The 25,127-nt window shown below is 37.3% G+C and overlaps 2 protein-coding genes across 2 annotated transcripts in view; both read right to left on the bottom strand.

Annotated features, from left to right (window-relative positions):
• Window positions 1-219: 219 nt before the first annotated feature.
• On the bottom strand, window positions 220-5,574 carry LOC124225560 (tripartite motif-containing protein 64-like). The gene is made up of 6 exons (XM_046638236.1): window positions 5,164-5,574; window positions 4,495-4,590; window positions 3,579-3,809; window positions 2,793-2,815; window positions 1,757-1,854; window positions 220-701 (listed from the first exon to the last, which is right to left on the bottom strand). Exons 1-6 carry the CDS (start codon window positions 5,572-5,574, stop codon window positions 220-222), a joined length of 1,341 nt encoding a protein of 446 aa, XP_046494192.1.
• Window positions 5,575-10,952: 5,378 nt separating this feature from the next.
• The window catches only part of FOLH1B (Putative N-acetylated-alpha-linked acidic dipeptidase), a 52,332-nt gene continuing 38,157 nt past the window's right edge, over window positions 10,953-25,127 (bottom strand). The window contains exons 14-19 of the mRNA XM_046684674.1: window positions 23,102-23,193; window positions 21,096-21,186; window positions 17,966-18,230; window positions 17,613-17,694; window positions 14,001-14,093; window positions 10,953-12,447 (exon numbers count right to left, since the gene is read on the bottom strand). Of these exons, the coding sequence (XP_046540630.1) occupies window positions 12,258-12,447; window positions 14,001-14,093; window positions 17,613-17,694; window positions 17,966-18,230; window positions 21,096-21,186; window positions 23,102-23,193 (813 nt within the window). The 3' untranslated portion in view covers window positions 10,953-12,257. The remainder of the gene's footprint in view (window positions 12,448-14,000; window positions 14,094-17,612; window positions 17,695-17,965; window positions 18,231-21,095; window positions 21,187-23,101; window positions 23,194-25,127) is intronic.

The following is a 25,127-nucleotide window of genomic DNA, read 5'->3' as shown; positions in this document are numbered from 1 at the left end:
AGGAAATGCTCCATAATAAACAATTTTTATTAAAAGAAAGTTTAGTAAACAAATTTATACATTCAACATGGTTACATCATTTCATAAACATACAATAATTATGTTCCCTTAAGTTACAATGTACTCCAAAACGGTCTGGTTGCCTCATGTGAAAAGGTTTCAGGACAGGAGTTTCCTCACACATACAAGTTCATCAGATAAATGGTCGTGAAATCTGACTTAGTGGGAACCAAAGCAAAGGAAAGGCTTCATAGGGGAAGAGAAGGAGGAAGGGAGGAAGCTATATATGAGGGAACCGTTGCAAACATCATAGAAACTCACAGTGCCATTGTCATAATCCAGAAACACTCCAATCCTACCCAGAGGCCTTTTCACATACTGAATTAACAGCGGTGAGTTGGTGGAGAGACAGTAATGATTGCTCATCTTGAAAGAAAATAGAAGAAATGTTTCCTCAGCGTCAATAATATTGCTATTGCTTGTCAAGGAATCTTTACAGACTCCCAGAATCCAACTTGAGGAGTGTGTCACATCCACCTCCCAGTAATGCCTCCCAGAGGTGAAGGCCTGAGCTCCCCATGCCGCAAAACTCTCCGCCCTCTGGGGCTCTCTGGACCCGCCATGATGGTCGTCTCCAAAAATCGCATCCTCAGAAAGGCTCATATAGTGACTGGTCATTTCCTGATTCAGAACGTTGTCCACTACAGAAAGAGGCAAAAATCAGGTGAGCGAATGGGATTTCCTTGTCCAGAGGGGCAGAGGCTCTCTACACAATGAGTCTTTATTTGCCCCTCCTCCAATAAAGTTAAAAAGAGTTCATACTGCCTCATCTCTGAAGTGCAAGGGTTATTACTAACCCCAACAGCACACAAAATTCCTTCAAATCATACAGAAAAAGAAAAAAAAAATCCAAACATATCATGAACTGTTTAAAGCAGTGATTTCATGTCACTCTCTGGATAGTTTATTTCAAGACCTGCCTAAAACTTTTCTTTAATGTAGAAGACTTTTCTCATGTTGTTTGTCTTCAATACGATTTAATAAATAGACAGCACTTGGCTATTATGTGCGTATTTATTGGCTTATAAGCTGTACCTGTTACATTTTCAAATGTCAAAAAATTTGATGGAAATCCTTATATGCATAGTTTAGAAGTTTCTTAAAAGACTGTTCCGGCTTTATATTATCTGTTCAGATCCCAGATTCAGTCTAATCCCAGTTTCAGCCCTTTCCTGTCTAGACTCGCTCTCCAGTATGGGCCTAATGTGATTGGGCCATGTTCACAAATCCTTGCCTTTCAGTTGTTTTGAGATTGATCTAATAGCCTTAAAATTATTCTGCTTATGACAATTTTGGTCTTTTTTTGTCAAAACTTTCTGATTTTTTAAAATAAATATTCTAAACGTACTTGTAATAAACTTTCAAAAGTGGAGTAAACTGAATAAATATACAATATTGATTACTGCTCTGACAACTAAAGATTCTGTCTCTTCATAAGCACCAGACCAACCTGATTGCTCTTCTCTTGCTCTGCCTGAGTCAGATGTAACTAAAAATACGTATCTTACTTTGCATTTTCAGTAAACTCTAAGTGGCGAAGTTCAGTCTTGATCATTGTAATATGACTCTACAGGGAGAAAAATGGAAAGTCATGTACTACTTTCATGTCAGAAAAAAAATATTAAAGTGGAAGAAGTCTGATTCTCAAGAACCACTTAAGAAATTGAGGCCTGATTGCCACAGGGCTGACTCTCACCTCTGAAGCTGTTCAGCATGTCTAGGATTCCAGTGATGCGCAATGAAGTGAGTTCTGGGTTCACGGGTTGAGGCTTTTGCATCTGCGCCAATTCAGTCCTACAAAGAATGGCATCAGTTACACTTCCAGGCCAAAGATTAATCACACAACCGTTACAAAAGAGGCGGTTTTTAATTCAAGGTATTTGATCAGAATTCTCCCATTTTTGGTTAATTGGGTATACATTATATTCTACAGTCTTGGGGATATAAGAAATGTTACCTTAGTTTTTTCCTGAATTTAAATCATATCAAATTCCAACTTCCCATTCTTCTCAAATATTATTCCATCGCTAAAATTATTAAGGATAATTCCCTCCCTCTACTCCACTTCAGGTAATGCAAAGATCCTTGGTATCTTAGAGAGAGCAGAAAATTCAGGCAAAACCTTTGGGACTTCAGTCCGCAACAGTCACTAATGATACACTCAGTGTCTAAAAAGGAAGAGTCCACTGAGCCAGATAGCTTTGCTCTTTTCTGCCAAGCAAGAGAATTCAATTCTAGCCTGCTCCTGGGGGTCTAACTTCCCAGCAGTCACCAGGAAGCCATTCCTTCTGAGGTCCTGCCTAGAGTTGGGGCATGCCATGATGGAACAGGCTGCGTTATGCCTACTCCTGGGAACAAAATCACATCTCACTTTTCCCATTTTTAATGAATCTCCCTCTTTCTCATCTTTTACACCTTATAACTCTCCAGGTAGATGCCTCCTCTGTGATACCTTAGAAAAACCCCTTCAGTAAGGTTTATTTGTGGTGAGACTAGAGGGGACAGGAGGGAGTGGGTGAAACAAAACCCAGAATGTCAGATGGTATATTTGAATTCAGCCACATAAGAAGGAAGCTTCTGAGACCAAAGATGAGAAGGCCTTGGGGCCTCTTTTGAAACAAAATTGAAAATAGCCACAGAGGATGATGATGTTAATATCTCAAAACATACGTTCACTTCACCAACAAGAGAACAACTTTCTCAGAAATCAGAAATCGTTACTGTAAACTCACCTTTCCAGTAAATTTCCTACGTCCTGCAAGGAAAAAACATAAAGATAATATTAATTGTGATAGTTCTGAACTTTTGCATCTTCTCCAGTATTCTTGTTTGTTTTTTAATAATATCCTTTTTCTTATTCCCCTCTAAGGAACAATCAGAGGCTATCTTAATAACAGAACCTAAACTAAAACAGAATGCATCAAGGAAGAAAGGAGAGCAGGAAGAGGCTGTGTAGTGATGCAACAAGATCTAGGCTTCCAATGTCACTCATTGCCCAGTCTTATTCCCAAGGAGAGATCTGCCCATTTATGATAACAATTAAAGCAAAACAGAGAACTGTATGAAAAAATAACTATAGCGTACATGCAAATTGATTACCAGATTCTACAAATTTTGCCTGGGCAAGGTGCAAAACCTCAGCATCTTCAGCAAGTTGATTTTGTTTGAGATAACTCAGAATGGCAATGGATGAGGAGAACACAAATTGAGAATTACCTCAACAAAGTTAACCTTCCTCTGGTCACAGAGTTTTGCTGATTTGGGATAATCTGTCTGTGTGGATTGTACTCCTGATTATACTAAAATAATTTTGTCCTATGCTAGCTACCAAAAAGTAAAAGTCTCCCAGAGATTACCAACATATGAGGAAATAAGTGATTGGACAAACGTAATGATAGGAGTCAAGGAGCATTATCACTTAGCTGAGGGGAACGGTGTATGCAGGTAACATTTCAATGTCATGGCAACATTGTCCAGAAAAGGATTCCTGTCTCTGAGGATGGATCCTTCCTTCTCACCTGGAGCAGCTCCACGTTAGGCTTGTGGCACGTCTCAGTCAGGTCTCTGTACATTTCTTTCAGGCGTTCTTTCTCTTGGGTTATTCTGAGTTCACTTTCCTTGAGTTGCTGGAAAATCTCCTCTGCTTCTTTCTCTAGTGTGTCCAGATGGAGTTGCTCCTCCTCATGGAGAAATAGATGCATCTTATGATATTGAACTTTGATCATCACTTTCCTTAAGGCTACATAGACCTGCAGAGATAGCGGATTAAAAAGATTACATATCCACACTCTCAACAGAAATCTTCAAACTTCAAATATTATTTCCTTAGCATCATCAGGAAAGTACTTGGTAAACTTTCTGCCTCACACCTCAAAGCTTCTTGAATATCTGCTAGTCCTTTCTGCCCGTCCTTTCTCTATGTACCCAACCTCTTTGCCTGTTTAAATCAAGCCCTCTAAAGGGTCTCAGACTCTCTCCTTGCCATGCTCCATCAACTATTTCCTCTCTTACCTGAATCTTCTTTCTCTCTTGCTCCTTTGCCTGATTTTTCTACATATTTAAAAATATTTAGGTGTACACCATATTATACAAATTTTTTTAAGTTTTCTATCTTTCCTCTAGGTACACTCTATTCCTCTCCTCTCCTTCACAGCCAAACTTAGTGCAGTGTTGTCTCACACTCAGTATCTGAGAAGGTTTATCCAAACCTTCAAAGTTGGATTAAGACTTTCATACCCTGGATAGCTGATATATTAGCATTCTTTGTACCAGCTTGTATTGACCGGTATATTTGTGATTACTGACATATCATTTAAAATCACTATTTTTTCCTGGGAAGAAACCACTATCCTTTAACTGGTAACTTGAACTTAGCTAAAAGTCTAAGCCACCATTGTGTCAATCGGCATGAAAACAGAACATTTTCATTCTCACCTCTAATATCTGGGTTTTGCTAGCTTCTTGATTCAGATTGTTTTGTATTTCTTGAGTCATTTTCCATAAAGAGCCCATTCTCTTTAGAAGTTTCTCCTGCAAAATAACCGTGAGCTTTAGCAACATAGATGATGACATTGAACACTTCATCTCTTTATTTACAGAAAAAGGTAGCAGCTGACAAAACAACAATCTTGAGTTAGAATGGGATGGTCAGGTTTTTTCACCTTAATCTAATTTGATTCTAATATTTGGCATATCAGAGGTAACAGAAACATACAATAGAGAGTTGGTGTTACACTACACATAATATATTCCACTTCCTGAGAAATTGGCATTCAGACTTTTACATAACCTGACTGAAGGTGTCAAGCTTGCATCAGAAGCCAATGTTCCTGGTGCTAGCCACTTGCCTCACAATTGCACCAATTCCACACATTTCGACAATGTTCCTACGGAAACTCCCTTGGTAAAGGCTCAGCACAACTATCATTATAGTGTCAAAACTGGTAAACAACATTGAAAGGATACACTTATGTCTTGGGATTTACAGTGAAAAATCACCACCTCCACCATCTCTGTTGGCATCAATTTCATTATCATCATCCTCATCTTTCTCTCTAATTTAGAAGCCTCTAGATTCCAAATTACTTTAGAGGCATCACCTACCCTGTATTCCTCAGCAGCCCATTGTACTGGACTGTGGCTGTGAGCCTCATGCTCTGGGGCTTCAGAGCACGACCCACAGAGCAGGTTCTTGTCAACCTCACAGAAGAGCCCCTTTGCTTCTCTGTGAGCCACACATATCTCCTCCTCAGAGCTGTTGACGTGGGCAGCTTGGGCCTGTCTGGCAAGGGAAGCCAGCCTCTTGAGTACAATATTGGTTCTGAACTCTGGCTTCTCTGATATTCCCCTGCACTCAGGGCAGCACAGTGGAGTTTGGGCTTCCTCCCAGCAGAGGCACAAGCAGGGACTGCAAAAGCTGTGCCCACAGTCTATGGTGACGGGGTCTACGAAGTAGTTCAAACAGATGGAGCAGATGAGTTCATTCTGGAAGGCTTGCAAGGTGTCTGAATCCATGTTTCTAAAAATTGAAAATTAAATTAATTAAAAAAGAAGAGAGAGAAAGTCATTCTTCTGCCCTAAAGAGGAAAAGAAAAAAGCACCTTTGGACAAAGTCTTGTCTGCTTGAACCCCAGCTAGTCTCCTTGTTCACTTACCCCGGGTACAAACCTAGACATGGTGAATATAGACAGGTTGGGTTTATGCTACGGTACAAAGGTAGGAGAAAATGAGACAAGAGATTCATCGCCATCTTTTTTGTTTAAAATAAACAATTTTGTCAATCATATCTAAATTACTTGGACAAGCTTAAAGGCTGGAGCAGAGGTTAAAAGTTAAGACAATTCTAGAGTTTCTTTTTATTCTTTTATTAGCTGATTGGTCCAGAAGCCCATACAGAATCTCAATCTCTCTCTCTCTCCGTGACTCCATGCCTGTAACACACACATGCATATTCTTGGTCTCTATGGTAACGGTCTGGGCATCCTGACTCCAAACTGACAGAGGTACTTAATTCTAAAGACAAATAAAATTGATTAGGTTTAATCTAAGCTTGTTTAACTTAATCAGTATTGGCTTAAACTTTGAACTCCTGCAACTTTAAACAGTTGAATTTCTGCTTCTATGGTTAATAACAAAACTCCTGCTTTAATGAAATAAAATGTAAAAATTTTTTGTTATTCCTAGTTCAGGAAAATGATTTTTTCCAGAGACAGTTCAGACCATGAGAACAGCTTCACACTTTGAGCTAGTGAATGCTCACGCTACAGTGATAATTAGCAACAATTAATCAGTTGTTTATTAAAACAAAAAAAATGAGAATATACACAGGGATTTCCTGTCTACACTGGAAAAGCAAAGGATGCAGTTAATGGGAGCATAACTGATTCATCTTTACTTCTGATATTTCCCCATGATGACCAATGCCATTCTTGGGCATCTTTACCAGTTGGTTGGATCTATTTTGAACACTTTTCAAATCTGACCTGCAGACTGAAGGCTTTTTTAAAGAGATAGCAAATAGGATCTTTACAACAAGGTTTTTCTAATTAATTAACACATTTAACTTCTTTGTTGATGTGTATAGAGACTATCACATGAATACATTATGTTGAACATTTTAGGTGCTGTCTTGGTTCCACAATTGCATAAAACTGCAGAAATCTCTTTTAAGACCTAAAAGACCTAGTTACACATAAGGTGACAGAATAATAATAATCAAATGACTTAATGTAGTAAATATCAATATATTACAAATATTCTAGTTACAGATATTTTAAATATTGATGTCGTTTTAAATTACCAGGAAAGCTACTTGTTTGCTTGGATGAGGCCCAAGCAGGCCAAGGGGTAAAGTGTATAAGAGAAGGTAGGCATGAAGATATTTGCTATAATTCCATACTCACTGGAGTCTTCTATGAGTGGTCACACCTCTGGAAGGACTGGAAGATCTGTGGATCTCAGAGTCAGTGGGAATTCTGTGCCCTCTGAAGCCTGGCAGCTACAAATTCAGTCTACCCTGGAGAAGAAGTAGTCCCTGGACAAATGAGCTTTTTTAAATGATTAGACTCACCTAAGGCCACACCTCCTTCTTGCGATTGGCTACTATCTCCAAAAGGAAGAGGAAATGGCTGATTAGGTTACACAGAAAGGTATAAAAATGGCTGATTAGGTTTATAGCGTATAGAAAACACTTGGGGGTCACACTCTGGCAGAACTTAGACTTGTTTTGGGGTAAGATGCAGGAAAGTAGACCTTGCACAAGTTAATCAAAAAGACATTTTAACTGAAGCAATTACTATTTGTTTGTTTGTTTGTTTATTTTTGTTTTTTGAGGAAGATTAGCCCTGAGCTAACTACTGCCAATCCTCCTCTTTTTGTTGAGGAAGACTGGCCCTGAGCTAGCATCCATGCCCATCTTCCTCTTCTTTATACGTGGGACACCTACCACAGCATGGCTTGCCAAGTGGTGACATGTCCGCACCCAGGATCCGAACTGGCGAACCCCAGCTGCTGAGAAGCCAAACATGCAAACTTAACTGCTGTGCCACTGGGCCGGCCCCTGAAGCAATTAGTTTTTTAAATGTTTTTCATTCTACAAGCATTAATATAACAATTTTTAAAATTTCTTTTCTTATTCTACTTTTTAAATTTATAATTGCTAATTAAGTCTCTAGCCATTGTTTATCTGGTAATGTCCAAAAATAAAACATTAAATGGAATACCCAATGAACTGCACCGTGTAACTTTCTCACTAAAAAATGTGCACCTAGACACTCAATTGTGTTTTTAAACAATTGTATATATAACAAATGGTGAAATAACCAATGCTAGTTTTTTTCTTGCCTTCAATATTTTATGACTTTTGTAATGTCTTCTTTATGTAAAAATAAAGTCTGTTTTTTAGACTCATATATCTTGGGGAATAATTTTAAACCAAATACTTTATATATATATGTGTACACATATAAAATATATATCAATGTATGTATTTATGTTAATATGATACAGTGTAAGGGTAGGGCCAGTTTTCCTCAGCAAAATGAGGAGGATTGGCAGCAGTTAGCTCAGGGCTAATCTTCCTCAAGAAATAAATAAATAAATAAATAAATTCAGCCCTACCCTTAAACCATGCCTGCAGCTCTTTACTGCCCATGGGTCCTGTCCCCATGTTATTCTCTGAATAAAAGAGCACTACTGCTAGATCTTGAGAGTCCAAGAAATCTTTCTTTCAACTCCTTGACTCACCAAGCCCGAATCATCATGATGACACTTTTAGTGGAAAAGTTGTCGAAGTTAGCCAGGCTAATTGCTCTATAAGACAGGACTCACTGACGGCTGTAAACTGGCATCCTAATGACCACCAGTGAGGGTCTTTATTTTCTGGATAACGTGGAGGACTGTGTTTTACTTTTCAGCTCTTTTGTAGAATTTCCAAAGACCAGACACTTTTCTTAAGATACTGTACTACACTCTTAACAGAAGATTAGATTAGCATAGCTGTAAACACAAGTTCAAATCATTTAGATTGGATTTACATAATTGCCTAATCTGTTTAAGGAACCACCTGTGACTACCTGCTGGCCATAGTTAATTAGATCAGTTTGTCTAAGGCCATTATCTGAGGTTAGCCCACACAAGGTGACTTCATGTTTTCCTTTCAATGACCCTTCATTCTAAACCTTAAATATATTAACTACAATAGGACATTTTGCATGAGTGTTTTTTAAAATACACTTTACTTTTTAGAGCAGTTTGATGTTCACAGCAAAATTAAGGGGAAGTTACAGAGATTTCCAGCATACCCCTGTCCCCATGCATGCGTAGCCTACCCCTGTATCAACTTCCCAACCAGAGAGGTATATTTGTTATAATTGTTGAACCTACAATGACACATTATCACCCAGAGTCCATAGTTTACCTTAGAGTTTACTCTTGGTGTTGTACATTCTGTGATTTGGATAAATTTATAATGAAATGTATTTATCATTATAATCATACAGATAAGTACCATACAGAGTAGTTTCACTGCCCTAAAAATCCTCTGTGTTCCACCTGAATACTCTATGCTGATTGTTGATGAAAATAATCCATAACCAATCTGTAAATGAAAATTTGGGTGAGTTTATTCTGAGCCTGAGGACCACGGCCCGGGGCCTTTCTTCCTGAAGGAAGAAAGGGCACTGAAGAAGTGGGGTGCACAGAGTGGTTATATACCCCCAAACAAGGTGTTTCACATATGATTGACATGTCCTTCCCACAATAGTCACAAGATTGCCCTGTCTGCACACCGCTTGATGGACACAGCACGCAGTGGGTCTGCTATCTTGGTGGGTGTAGCAGGAGGCAAGTCTATTGTCTCGAGCTGGGTGGTCACAGGTGAGCGCAGCAATCAGTTTCTAGCCTAAGGAAAGATGCTTAATCCTTAAGGAGACGCCAACGTTGGGAGGGGGAGGGAAGTTGCACCTTTATCTCAAGGGCCTTTGCTCTTGCCATAGGGAATCTCTAAAGCAGATATACAATGCATGCTCAAGGGCCATGGTCAGGCCCTTTTGGAAAGACAAGGTCAGGCCGAATTAGGTTTATACCAAATGGCTTCCTCATATTCTCCAATATATCCTATTGCTTGCCGTTTTTATTTGTCACTGATCATGAATATTTTTTTAAGTGGAGAACTTTTTTTTATAAGGCAATGAAAAATATTTTCTGATGTAAACAAAAAACTGAATTCTGTCAGAAAATTGTGCTTTAGATTGAGAAGTTTATAAACACTTGGTTTGTATATGTTTTATTATAAAGAACTGCTTTTTCTGTTTGTGAACTTTTTTAAAGTTAAAAATATTTCACAAAACAAAGAAGAGTTTGAAAGACGATGCACTGAGTTATGGGTACAAAACCGTAAAAAGGCTTCGTATCACTAGGTCAGTATTCTAAAGCACAAATTAATCATGGTGACTTAGAAAAAAATCCCAAATCACCAAGCACAGTGAATTTATAGGTCTAAAGTTTGTAGGGGGCTAACGAACTTCTCGAAAGCACTGTCTAACCCTCCTATAACTATGAAACGCAAGAACCACCAAGAACCATTCAAAACTGATGAGTCAGACTGAGAGGCATCTACTTAGCATAGGGGTCCTTTCAACTCTGGCTCCATACATTATAGAGATTAACTTTTCTCTGTGATCTGCTCCTCACATCCTCATAATTTACTCTCATTTAACAATCTTTTCACCTCTGCATCTAAACTTGCCACTATATTGCTCTGTTTTTGTGCTTTTCCTGAGCAATAGATTTATTTTTATCTTAAGACTGCGGCTGAACTTCAAGAAGGGTAAAGGTTTTAACAGTAGGAATTTTCGTAATGTACTTCTTTGTGGCTTGTTTTCGTTTTTGTGTCCTTATCCTTATTGCTTTTGTTTTTTTTTTCCCTAACCTGAACACACACACACACAAGTGAGGTAGGTGGAGATCAATTATTAATTTTCAACTTATTCATTTAAAAGAACCTTTAAGTTAGTTATGAAAACACTTTGTTGTATTCATTGTAAATATTTTTTCCAGTACACTGTTTTCATTTTGTTTGTAGATCATTTACTTTGTGATTTTTCTAATTTTTAGGTTTAGTAGGTCCTAATTTATCTGGACTTATTAAACCACACCCTCATTGCCTTCTGATTTTATGGTTGTATTCTTCATATTCCACTCTTCATTTCATCTGGAATTTATTTTGGCATTTAAATATATTTTGGGTTGAACAGAAATTGAATTGAATTGAAATTATTTGATTACATTATAAATATTTTATATTTATTTGATTAAAACAAATATATTTTTGTATTCAACATAAATTAGATTTTAATGATACACAGACAGACCTTCAAAGGGGAGTGGAAAAATCAAGTCCTAGAAAAATACACATGGTATAATTTTATTTATAAAAATTTCGAAAAATACACAAAGCCAAAAACATTTCAGGGATAAGCCATGGGTGGTAAAATTATAAATAACAGAAAAAATTACCATAAAATTCAAGACAGTGAGGATTTCTGGAAGAAGAGGAAGACACATGGTCAGCATTACATGGGGGACCCAAAGATACCGGTAAAGATCCTTTATTAATCTGGTTATTGGGGGAGGGTTACAAATGTTCATTTCTTTATTACAGATGGTCCCCGACTTACGATAATTCAACTTACAATTTTTCAACTTTATGATGGTGTGAAAGCAATATGGATCCAATAGAAACTATATTTCAAATTTTGAATTTTGATCTTTTCCCAGCCTAGTGATCTGTGGTCCGATACTCTCTCGTGTGCTGGACAGTGGCAGTGAGCCCAGTCAGCCACAGCTCACAAGGGTAAACGACTGATACACTCCCAATCATTCTGTTTGTCACTTTCAGTACAGTATTCAATAAATTACATGAGATATTCAACACTTCATTAACAGGCTTTGTGTTAGATGATTTTGCCCAACTGTAGGCTAATGTAAGTGTTCTGAGCATATTTCAGGTAGGCAAGGCTAAGCTAAAATGTTCGGTAGCTTAGGTGTATTAAATGCATTTTTCACTCAACGATATTTTCAATTTACGATGGGATTATCAGAACATAATCCCAATATAAGTCTAGGTAGAACTATATCTTTCACTGTACATATATGTTATATATATCTTTTGGTATAAATGAAATATTTGCTAATTTTTAAAAGAGTAATTATTTCTTATGGTTGAGAGTGACTACATTTACTTGCAGTGTGATTAGACCAGAATTGGCCAACTAGTGTGCTAAGATAGTGATCCTGTCAGCCCTGGGTCGCTAGGTAGGGCCTAAGGCCTCTAGTTAGGAGCGGCCCTGTGCATTTTCCCGTGTGTTCTATAACAAACTAACGTTTTCATGTGTGCATGACATGTTTTGGGGTAGTGCTGAATTAGACTTGATTCTCTTACAATGCCACATAAGAATTTTAAAATATTAGGCTGGTCTCCTTAATTTTAACACTGAGTTTAACTTCAGAATAAGCTTCTATAATAAGAGAATAAAAATCATCCGTCTGTCTTTTTTGATTCATAAGAAGAAAAAAGAATGCTAAGATATACATATACATACATACAACTTTATTTTTTAGCTTATCAATACATCCATCACGATTCTTTCTGAGTGATATACCACACCAATTCAATACAAGGTCTTGGAAGAACTCGGTTAGGCTACTTCTCTCAGAGTCCCTGCTGCAGCCTGCACGGTGAAGGCTGCAATCGAAATCTGTCTCTTCACTTCTTCCCAGGCCTTGGAAGGATCCAATTTGCTTTCAATATCAAACAGAGCATCATAGATCCCTGGGAATGACTCCCCTGCATACTTGTTGTGGCTGCTTGGAGCATAGATGATATGCCTGTTGATAAAGATAGTTTGCTGTCTATTAGTTGCCCAAATGATATATACAAAAGAAAAACAGGAGCACTCTACAGTTCTTGGATTGCATAAGTCTAATTTTATGATTTGAATAAGCCACTTGTCAACTAAACTCCCAAGTTCAATCATCTTCAAAAACTACTCTATGAAATATGTGTCAAGTGATTATATTTTGACTTTAAACGGATGACTTAAAGTGATTCAGAGCAACAAAAATAACAATAGCCACAACAACTTGTCGCCACTAGGGATCATGCTTGGTATTAAAGAATGCAAGTGTAAATTTTCTAATCCTTAAAAGTAAACTCTACACAGTTGATATTAGCATTTCAAGGAGGAGGGAATAGAGGCCTGGGAGATTCAGTGATCAGTCTGAATGCACATGGCGAAGAAGTGCTGACTTTTCAATATACCACTATCCCTGGGGATGCAGCACAACTGTGACTATTAAAGTCCTGTTTGTCACCAGCCAACCTACTATTGTGTTTTTTCTCCTATTTAAAAAAGAAGTCATGGGACTGGCCTCGTGGCCTAATGGTTAAGTTTGATGTGTTCCACTTTGGTGGCCTGGGTTCAGTTCCCCATCAAGAACCTACACCACTTGTCAGTGGCCAGGACCCACGTACAAAATGGAGGAAGATTGGCACAGATGTTAGCTCAGGGCGAATCCCCCTCAGCAAAAAAAACCAAAAGAAGTCATGTTAGAATGCCTAGCTTAAAGCATAAAGAATCATTAAAAACAATTTTGTGATGTTCAGCATGCCCCAGGCAGAAGGTGCTGTTTTATTGAAGGTTCTAAACCTGTTCATGTAATAGCCCTGGAAGGAAAGGACAGGTGCAAAGTAAAGAGATAAAGAAAGAGGACAGTCATGCTGCCATTAGCAAATCAGTCACGGTTTGGATGATGCCCTCACTCCCAATTCCCATCCTTTGATAATCCCCAAATAGAAAGATGGAGCCACTGCTGGCTGGTCAATGATCTATTTCATTCTGCAGTTCTTAGTAAGCTCAACCTGGGAACAGCTGGTGTTTATCAGAAATAATTACAATTGTCAAAAATTAGAAGAAAACCTAAATGTTAACAGTAGTGGAATGAGTAAATAAATATTATTATATATTATACATATTGTATTTAATATACATATATTTATTATGTCTTATGTATATACATAAACACCAATATATTTAACATGAAAGAGGGTCTAAAATTATATATACCAAAATATAAACGTGATTTTATATCTGACTGATAGAATCGGGGAAGATTTTTATTTTCTACTTGTGACTTCCTGGCTCTTCTAAATTTCCTACAAGGAACATGTATTCTCTTATAATCAGAAATTAAAAAAAGATACTAAAAAGAAAGATAGGCAGCAGTCATATTACATTATAGGAAGAAATAATATATTTATCATTTACTACGTATATTTTGAAATTTTCTATCTGCTTGCTAAAACCCAAGTATATTTTTTCCACAGTACAAAAAATTTAAAAAAATGATATTATAATAAAGAGTCCTATTTTTTTCCTTACCTATAGAAAGGCCTGTCTGGTAATCCTAGAGGATCAATAAATGCTCGTTCCAGAAACATCAGTTGATCATTCATAATTCTCAATAACATTGGGCTAAAAAAGGAAATGAATACAGTTGTCACTTCATGAAAACATGTACACTACTCAGCAAATTAAAAATTCAGCACAGGGGGCCGGCCCCATGGTCAAGTGGTTAAGTCCACGAGCTCTGCTTCGGTGGCCCAGGGTTCGGATCCTGGGCGTGGACATGGCACCGCTCATTAGGCCATGTTGAGGCAGCGTCCCACATGCCACAACTAGAAGGACCCACAACTAAAATACACAACTATGTACTGGGGGATTTGGGGAGAAGAAGGAAAAATAAAAAATTTTTTAAAAAAAGTATCTCTTCCTCAGATTTCAAAGTTTTGGTTGAGAAATTCAACATCCAGTTTAATTTATGTTAGCTAGAATTTACCATTATCATGTGCAATGTGCTGTTCTAGGTGTTTTGGGATTTGAAAACATAATTTAGAGACACAAACTGTACCTTAACTATCATTTAGAGAGGATATGACAAATACGGAAAGACTCAAGGAAGTGAAAGCCCAGTGTCCTAGAAAACCACACCAAGCCATGAGGCAGTTTGCCAGAGGGAGGAAACATCATTTTTTTAAGGATAGAAAATCAGCTTCATAGATTATATGGTGTTTGGGATCTCCTTAAAATTTATTTATTGCTGTTGAATTTTTTTACCCACTTAAAAAGTTTGGAAAGGATTGTAACGTGTAAGAAAAGAAATCTCCATATTCACCTCAGGATAACCTAATTATTATGCTAACTGGTTTATTGTAAGCTTTTCTCTATTCTATGTTCAATAAAATGTAATCAAACTATATTTACAATTTTATATCCTTTTTGTTTACTTCACATTTTATTGTAGATACTATATTTTCTTTATAATCATCAATTTTAATGCTTAAAAGTGTTCAAATTTGTGGCTATCAACTATTTTAGTAATTTTTCTCTTCAGAGGTATTAAGATTGTTTTGAATTATTTGATATAATTCATATCTTTCTCTGAAAAGCCTTTTTTTTTTCCTTCCAAACTTGAGACTCTTTCATGAAGAAAAAAATTCAAGAAATGGAAATACTATGGCAAAGTGTAAGAACTCAGATGGCTTTTGAAAACTTGAGCAATATGTATTTATGCTTTTCAAAAGGTTAAAACAATTCACAATGCCATCAGAAAAACATGAGACCATCTACTTCAGTGTACTGCCTGCAGCAACGTGTACAACCAGGTTTTAAATCATTACTAACTTGATATTGTTGACACAAATAATCCATAATCAATCTATGAATCAAAATCGGGGTGAGTTTATTATGAGCCAAACCTGAGGACTAGCCTGGGGCCTTCCTTCTCCGAGGAAGGAAGGGCACCAAAGAAGTGGGGTGTACAGAGTGGTTACATATGGTCTTGGAACAAGGCGCATACATCACATCTGATTGGAATGTCCCTTGTACAACTGTCACAAGATGCTTAGCTGGCACAGCAGATCAGTGGGCAGCAGGTCAGTGGTCACAAGGTAAGCACAGCAGGATGGTAATTAATCCTTAATTTCCAGGAAGGCATGTTTATCCTTAAAGAAATGCTGACATGGGCGGAAGTTACATCCCTACCTTTAAAGGCATAATTCTTGTGGTTGGGACATTGTAAATGTTAAAGCAGATGTACAATCTTGCTCAACAGGCCAGGACAGGCCCTTTTAGAAAAACAAGGTCAGGCTGAATTAGTTTTAAACCAAATGGCTTCACCATGTATACTCCAATATACCTTATTGCTTTTCACTTATTTACCAGTATGAAAATAGTTTAACATTATTTTCATTTGTAGTTTTGAATTAGTGAATCTGAATGTTTTTTCTATCTCTTTCTGTACAGGTGGTATCTTCCTTTTGAATTCTTTATCTTGTCCACTGCCAATATTTCCAACTTTGTTCTTTTGGATTTTCTCATCAATTTTCAAAAAATATTTCTATAATGTTTATATTACCACTTGCCCATATTTTTCTGGAAAAGATGTTTCCCAGTCTTTAATCTTTGGTTTTGATTATTAGTTTGCATATTATTAACCACTTTAATACTCTCATAATGATTGCATTATCATTTCCCTGTTGCTTCTAAACTTGGAATCTCACTTCCAAGAGATTCCAATTTTTTTATTGAAGAATTCTTCCACACTTGTTGCTTATATTTGCATATAATGTGAAGTGAGATTCTGAATTCATTTTATCAGTTGCTAAAAGAGCTTCTACAATATTATTGTTGAATACCTTTCTTTCCCCATTGATTTTTTTTTAAAGATTTTATTTTTCCTTTTTCACCCCAAAGCCCCCAGGTACATAGTTGCATATTTTCAGTTATGGGTCCTTCTAGTTGTAGCATGTGGGATGCCTCCTCAGCATGGCTTGAAGAGCTGTGCCATGTCTAGAGCCAGGATTCGAAGAACCCCTGGGCCGCTGAAAGGGAGCACGCGAACTTAACCACTTGGCCATGGGGCCGGCCCCCTCCTCATTGATTTTTGATGTATCCATCATTACGAATACATCCCTATCTCCTGAATTAGGCAGCATCCCATCGAGCAAGTAGAAGGGCCTCTACTGATGATGGAAGGTTTTTATAGGAAGAAGGGTGGGGCAAGGGAGCTATTAGAAGAGAAAGGATTATTTTTAGGCCAGGACTTCTCCTAGAAAGGTAGGGGTCTTTATCATGCAGACTGTTCTTCTTCTTCCGGGGCATGGAGAGGGCCCATGTGACAGATCACCTTACTGGTGCTTGACCAGAAAATTCCAGACTGGTCCGTTGAGACATTTCTAGAAGTTGAAACTGCCGTGAGATCAGGTATTAAGTCTAGGTTTGGACTCATGAGCTTTAGCACAAGTGATGCCATTTTGGGCCTGTGGTTTTCTTTTTAATAGTCCCCAAGGTTTTGATATTTTATCTTCATAATGTTCAATATACAGCACATGTTCATCCTAAAATTCTATTTTTTAAAAAATTTTCTCTAATATTCTCACATTATTTTTTCCTATCTTAAAATTTTGTTCAAATTATGCTTTACTTTTGTGATTTCACACAGAATTAATCCTAAAGGCTTAAGATTTGAAAAAAATAATGACTTTACAATATTTCTTTTCTGGATAAATAGAATTCTGCCAGGTGGGAGTGGAAATGTGGAACTTTTTGGGGAGTAATGACATTAAAATGAGAGAGAAAGAAGGTGCGTTCTGGAATAAGAGAGTCTCATTGAAGTATGATGTACAGATACTGAACAAACAAGAGATGAAACTGGAAAAAGCTGGGGTCACACAGCGGAGGACCTTCAGTGCTGAGGTGGGCATTTTCTAACTAATCAGTTGGTAGTAAAGGAGGCACCGGCATTTCTCAGCAGCACAGCTGCCACTCAGAATGTCAGAAATAATGAGCTATGGCAGCCCTGTAGAGGATGTGATAGAGTGGAGACGGAAAGCAGCAAAAACTTTCCAAAGATATTTCAGCAACCAAGTTGTCAACTAGTATTTCTTTTTCATTCTATCTATTGTATGCATAACTTATATATGTAGAACATACTTGTTTTTGTCCAAGTCTTGGAGTCTCTCACTGAACTCAGAAGCAATTTCTGTAAAATTCTCCACTGCAGAAAAAAGTGAATCTGAAATAGAAATGATGTAATGGCATCATTCTATAGTTTAAGCAAAGGGAACAATATAAGCAGATGATCTCTTTTGTATTTTACACGGTATATATATTTTGTATATTACAAGATCAGCATCAACGAAATGGAAAATGCATCTACAGAGGTAAGCAAAATATTTGATCATATGGAATAGCAATAAATAATAAATGGACCTAAGGTAGGTCATTACATTTTAGAGATCAATAGAAACACACAGATAATTAATTTTGAAAGAAGTGCAGCATACCAAAAGACACACTGTATGTTTTCATTTCTTGTGGATGCTTCATTGAAATATTGTAGATTTTGTCAGCATACTTTCTTAAAACTACAGCATAATCTCGACAGTCAAAAGGGAGCACTATGGAATTGGCTAGTTCTAATACCATCCCTCCTCGAACCTGGGCCACAGCAAGGTGATACTTAAAAGTGGGATCATAAAACTTTTCCACCAATTCATATGTTTCATAGACACTGTGATACAGCGGATAGCTGCTGAATGTGTTTGTTGCCTAGAAAAGAAATAAAATATATCTCTTATAACATAGCTTATAATAAAATGCATAGTATGGTATTTACTGTTAATATTAGTAAGACTGTTTTCGTCAGTAGTGAATACAGGGAAGTATTTAAGTACCTCAATAAACCACTTACTAAAGGGTTAATACTATAATATTAAAACCCACCAAGATTTTTACTAATTAAAAAATATGAGTATATAACCTAAATGATATCACAAAAATTATCTTGGAAAGACTTAAGAGTCTTGCCTTTAAGAATACAGAAGATGTGGAAATGTTTCTGAAACAGAGGCAAGATAAGGTTGCATTTGAGTAAAAACAATATAAGACAGAAAATTGTTAGAGGCAAATAAATAAACATTATACAATGTTACATAGGGCGATGCTGCAAATCGTTTAACGACTGAAATTCCATGAATGAATAATTTTCTGACATGCAGTGTGCTCAAGAGTGAAGAGTCTGAGCAGAGAGGGGCTCAGTAGTGATCCAAAATCTCACAAAGGAAAGAGAAGGAATGCTCAGATATAAGAAACCAAGAATAAACCCAAAAACGCATGAATGAAGGACTTTTCAAACTTATAAATTGCTGATTTACGCCTTTTGCCCATTCTTTTAGCTGCTTACTTTTTTTATTGATATAAAAGAACACTTTACATAGTGGTATGTTGAAGAGACTGGGCCTCTGGAATTAGCTGCCAGAGTTTGAATCCAGGCTTCCAGATTTATCACAAAATAACTTTAGGTGGTTATTAACCCAAAGGTTATTAACTTTTCTTTGCTGTAGTTTTCTCATAAGTAAAATGTAGATAATATTAACATCTACCCTCATCACCACCCCCATCTGATCCTGCCTAACTTCCTGCCCCAATGGTAGGAGATTGAAGATTTCCTGTCTGGGGAGAATAATTAGTCCAAGAGAAAAGACCTACAGATTCTTAATGTTGGTTGCCTCCCAATGAAGCAACTAGAACAGGCATTCTTGATCACTATCCCATGAAGCTTCCCATATAGCATGTGCCACCCATGCATACAGGGCTTCAGTCAACTTTTTATGATCTCATTCCTAAATAGAACAGATTGCCAAAGATGACCAGGCATCGCAAGAAAGCCTTTAACTTGAAACACACAGACAAAGCACACAAACTAAAACAAAATCAACCCAGGGTAAGGAGGTACTGCAGGGAAATGGAGGAAAACTTAAAAAAGATTTCAATTAATGAAAAAAGAATGACAGAGCTGAGAAAAAACATTCCAGAAAGTAGAAAAAGACATAGATTAAAACAAAAGAGAAACACATCAGAAAATAAGCCCCAGATGCTAAACAAACTAGTAATAGTTCAAAAAGGAGGAACGAGGGAAGAAATCAAGAAAAAATATTTCTTCCAACTGCATAATACAGGTTTCCAGAACAAAGGGCCTACTTTGTGGCCAGTCATGTATGAAAAAATGGCTAAGGCTCAAGTGTACACCAGGGACAACATGGTCATAAAGAGAAGATACTAAAATCTTTCTTTAAAAAAAAAGAGACAAGGGATCAGGAATTAAATTTCTCAACAGCAATACTGAAAGCTGAAAGATAACAAAGTAATGAGTTCAAAATTCTGAAGGTACAAGATTTTCAACCACAATTTTGTGCCTCACCAAACTATCAGAGCATTGTGTGTAGTGCAAATGACATTTTCAGACATGCAAAGTCTTTAGCTTTCCTTCATTCTTCTCAAGAAGTTCCTGAAGGATGCAGCCCCAAAAAAGTAGAGAGTAAACAAGAAAAAGGAAGACACAAAATTCAGAAAACAGAAGATCCCAAACAGGAGAGAAATGAAGCTTGGCTCAGATTTCTCAGTGAAGGCAAACTTCACAGGCAAGAGCTGTGCCACAGGCAGAGAGAACAACCAGAGAATCCAGACACCCCATAAAGGGGAAAATGAAATCTGCCAGATCACCTGATGTGTTTGAGTATACTAAGAGTTTGGGGTGAATTAGTTACTTATACACGGAGGAAAACAAAAGGTGTTCTAATCAACAAGCGTAGAACAACCACATACTGAGAAAATGCCATGAGGGAAGGTATTTGAGAGTTGGGAGAAGCTATTTAACAGAACCGAATGCCTCTTCCCTGGTAAGAAGTAGATGGATACGACATAAAAATGAAAAACAAAGAAATAGCAGCATAAGCATATTATTTATAAACAGGCAGACAGATATCAGAAGAAACCAATTACAAGTTGAAAGAATTTTAATCTGCTGAACAGAATCAGGGGTGGGACAAGCATAGAAGTGGGAAAAGGGACCACTGTTTTTCACTATAAACAGAACCACATGAATTTTATGAACCATGTACCTATGTTACTTTGATAAAAATAAAAACCATAAAATTGTCATTATCACCATCAGCAACAACAAGAGGAAAAGAATCACGACCTGTGTAGGTGTCCATTGTTTGTTGTGTCATCTGTTATTATAACTTTCATATCTAACGACTGGAGATATAATGAGAGAAAAATCCAAACATTTGCAGGTCTTGATATTGATTAATTTTGAATGACAATGGGTAGAGAGGAGTCAAGACAATTCTTACACTTCTAGTTTAAGTAACTGGGTGAATGCAATGTCACCAAATGGAACAGAAAATAAGTTTAAGGGAATACACGGAAATTCAAGTTATCAGGCTCAGGACTCCAGATGCAGGAACCCTCCCATGTCGTAGCAGCACCACCTCACCCCTTGAGATTTCTCCCTTCTGTTTCAAATTCCTGCATTCCTCTACTGCTGAAGCCACATTTTTTTATTCAAAATTATTTGTTCAGCTAAAATATATTTATAAATAATCTTGACGAACTTACTGATAGACTTACCCAATTTTTGGTATACCGTGCTCTGCCTGAAGCAATTCCAAGCCTTTGGAAGAACACCTCAAAATCATTACCGGATCCCAATTTGCTAATCCTTTTAGGGATAAAATAGAGGATTATTTGAGTAATTTCTTCACTGAGTACAGATTAAAGATAAACTAAACTCCATTCTTACTACTATAAATATTTAATTTTTAGATGTATCATCTTAGACAAGCAGCAAAAAAAAATTGAAGGAATATCAATTCTGATCACAAAATATCTACTTCCTTAAGATTATTTTGGGTAGAGGTGACCATTGTTCTTTGGGTTCCTGGACCCAAATGCAACATTCTGGGGTGGGGTGGGGTGGGTTGGGAGGTATTTCCCCACAATAACAACAAGCAGTTCTCTGGAACACCAGTTGCATGTCCTACAGTTCAACTCAATTCTGACACTATTTACCTAGAGACAGTGTCAAATTTGACAGGTCAAGGGTCCAATCCTACAAGACTGCCACCCTTACCACCAGAAGCCAATCACAAGAGTGTCATCTGTGCTTCTGACCAACTGGTTATAAAGCAGAGGTTTTCACAACCCCCTCCTTGGGTTTGATTAACCTGCTGGAGCAGTTCACAGAACTCAGAGGGATATTTTCCTTACTAGGCCACTGGTTCATTATACAAGGATATAACTAAGGAACAGCCCGATGGAAGAGATGCACAGGGCAAGGTATGGGGAAAGGGAGCAGAGCTTCCATGCTCACTCCAGGTGTGCCAGCTGCTCTCCCTGCCTCTCCATGTGTTCGCCAACCTGGAAGCTCTCTGAACCCTGTCCTTTTGGGTTTTTATGGAGGTGTCATTACAGAGTTTTGATCAATTAAATCAGTGGCCATTGGCAACTGATTCAACCCTCAGGCCTTCTCCCCTCCCTGGAGGTTCAGGGTGGGACTGAAAGTTCCACCCCTCTAATCACCTGGTTGGTTGTCCTGGCAACCAGCTCCCATCCTTAGATGCATCCAAAAGTCACCTCATTCACAAAGCAGGAAACACCTTTACTGTTCTCCCCACTCTGGAAAATTCCAAGAATTTTAGAGGCTCCATGCCAGAAATGGGGATGGAGATGAAATATATATTTCTTATTATAAATCACAATATCACAATTATACGTGACCTTTTTTAAAAGATTCATGAAGCTGGAAAATATTTTCCTTTCATTAACTTACTTTCTCATCTATATTTGTTGTACACAAGAAAGTTAAAAGAAGCAAAACTTTTTCACATAATTCAGAGGCAAATCCTGTCCTTAAAAATTTAAATTATTCATACTGTTGACACCTATAATCTCAGATTACCGAGATATTTATTTCTCTTCCCTAGCTTGCGAAGGTAAAACCAATACTGAAATGATGTCTATATTTTTCTTAAGTAAGCAAAATATTTGTTAACTGTATGATGTTCAGAAAAAAAGAAAATTTATATAGTGACTAGGGTCAGAAATGTGAGGGGGAATTACTTTCCACCATTATAACCTTTGACTTATGTACCATGTGCATTTATTTCCTATTCAAAAGAGAACTTTTTTTCATGAGGAAGATTCACCCTGAGCTAACATTTGTTACTAATCCTCCTCTTGTTTTTTTTTTTTTTTTTTTTGCTTGAGGAAGATTAGCCCTCAGCTAACATCCATGCCAATATTCCTCCACTTTGTAGTTGCGACACCTCCACAGGATGGCAGGTGAGTGGAGCAGATCCGCACCCAGGATCTGAACCCATGAACGTGGGCCGCCAAAGCAGAGCACAGAGAACTTTAACCACTCAGCCACAGGGCTGGCCCCAAAAGAGAACCATTTTTTGATGGCCTACACATTTAACTTCAAAGCATATAGTAAAACATTGCCTTTCCTTTATCAGATGTTAGAGAGTTTTGAGAAATTAAATGCTTATTATTAATGATTGAAAGAAAATACCCTTTTATTTTCAACACAATCCCATACTGAATTCAGCAGAAAGTTTCATTTGTCCGTTTACCTGGGCACGCCGCTGAGCTCCGGTGAAGGACTTTTCTCATTCCAGCTCTCATAAAGAGATTTGCCTTCAAAGCCGTCATCAGGGCTTTGGAGCTACACAAGTTAAAAAAAAACGAGAGAGAGAGAGAGAATACTTATAAATCAGATATCTTTAAATGAAAATGTCCATTAACCAGGAAATGAATAGCTAAACTATATTCAGCAAACCAAGGGATGCAACTCACACATTAGCAGTCAGTAAGAATTACAATAATGTTTCTGACAACACAGGAAAATGCTCATGCTATTATGTATAAGTGTAGCTATTATTAAAAATACATGGAGTGTAGAGAAAAGAAGGCTACACCAAATTACCACCAAGATGTCGTATTCAGATGAATGGGTCATATAATAAGATTTTTTTGGCCTTTTTTTCTAAATTGAGGGAAGCTACTGTCAAAAACATATATTTCTCCTCCTCTCATAAAAAACAAAATGAAGAGAAGCAAGCTGGTTAAGGGAAGATATTTCTTTTAATATTGCTTCTTGCCAGTAAGGTTGCCAAAGTCATTAAATAATACATAATAAAAAATGCATTAATATTTTACTTAATTAGTTGTGTATTTATTGTAATTGTGCTAAACACTGGGTTTTCAATATATTTTCTGGTTTTACAAATGAGAAAACTAAGAGAGTAAAATATGATCTATTATTGAATTCTAGACTCAGAGCATTAGATGTTATGCCAAAAACATTTAGCAAGGGGCTGGCCCTGTGGCACAGTGGTTGAGTTTGGCATGGTCCACTTCTGTGGCCTGGTTTCCTGATTTCACAGGTTTGGATCCCGGGCACAGACCTACACCACTCGTCAGCCATGCTGTGGTGGTGACCAACACACAAAATAGAGGAAAATTGGCACAGATGTTAGCTCAGGGCTAATCTTCCTCAAGCAAAAAAAAAGACATTTAGCAAACTAAACTTTAATTAATGTTCCAACTCATAGGTAACTGAACACTATTTGGTATACAACGTTTTCATTTTATATTTAATAAAAGACCTATGTTCTATTTTTCAATGAATTCAGTTCAAAAAAGTTCATAGAGTACCTACACTGTTTAAGGCTTTTTGTAGATGTCAGGGATACAAAGTTCAGTAAGCGGGAACTGTGACTACAAATGTGGAATTCAGTGGGGTAGGTGCTATAATAGGGGTATGTGCAAAGGTCCATGGGAACACAAATGAATCTGCATAAGTGCAAGGAGAGGGTCAGAAGTTATGTCGACATCTCAACTTGTACAATATGAATAAATAAAGCAACAAAATAATTTCAATCAAGCTATAAATCTACACCAAATTTTGATAAAAGGGACCACATCACTCATTTATTCTAACGAATGCAAATTTGGAATAACGTAGAAATATATTGCTGAATTCTCAGTTTCTCAATAAAATTTGAAAAGCTGCAAATCATTCTCCCCAAACAGAATAAAACAAAACCGAAAATTGTCAAGCATCACATAATTTCAAACCTGACCTAGAGAGCAGTGTTATTGCAACTGTCCCATGATGCCACCAACACAGCTAGTAAGCAAATATAATCACCAAGCTTCCTTAGCATTTACCTTAAATTACATGAGTGGTGGGAACTCTCTGAAACACCCTGCATCAGATATTTAAATTATTATACATTTCATAGAAATTGATAACATTGCAGGCAAATGATGGAGCCCTTAAGTAGCGACATGGATAAATTTTTTTCAAATTAATTTTTTTTATTACTATTGGAGAAGTTAAGTTATAAAATTAAATTCAGGGCTGACCCGGTGGCACAATGGTTAAGTGCACACGTTCCACTTTGGCAGCCCAGGGTTCTCCAGTTCGGATCCCGAGTGTGGACATGGCACTGCTTGGCACACCATGCTGTGGCAGGCATCCCACATATAAAGTAGAGGAAGATGGGCACAGATGTTAGCTCAGGGCCAGTCTCCCTCAACAAAAAGAGGAGGATTGGCAGCAGATGTTAGCTCAGGGCTAATCTTCCTCAAAAA

Source organism: Equus quagga, chromosome 14 (genome assembly GCF_021613505.1).
Source record: "Equus quagga isolate Etosha38 chromosome 14, UCLA_HA_Equagga_1.0, whole genome shotgun sequence".
In the NCBI taxonomy this organism is placed as follows: domain Eukaryota; kingdom Metazoa; phylum Chordata; class Mammalia; order Perissodactyla; family Equidae; genus Equus; species Equus quagga.
This window is presented reverse-complemented; position numbering and strand designations above follow the sequence as displayed.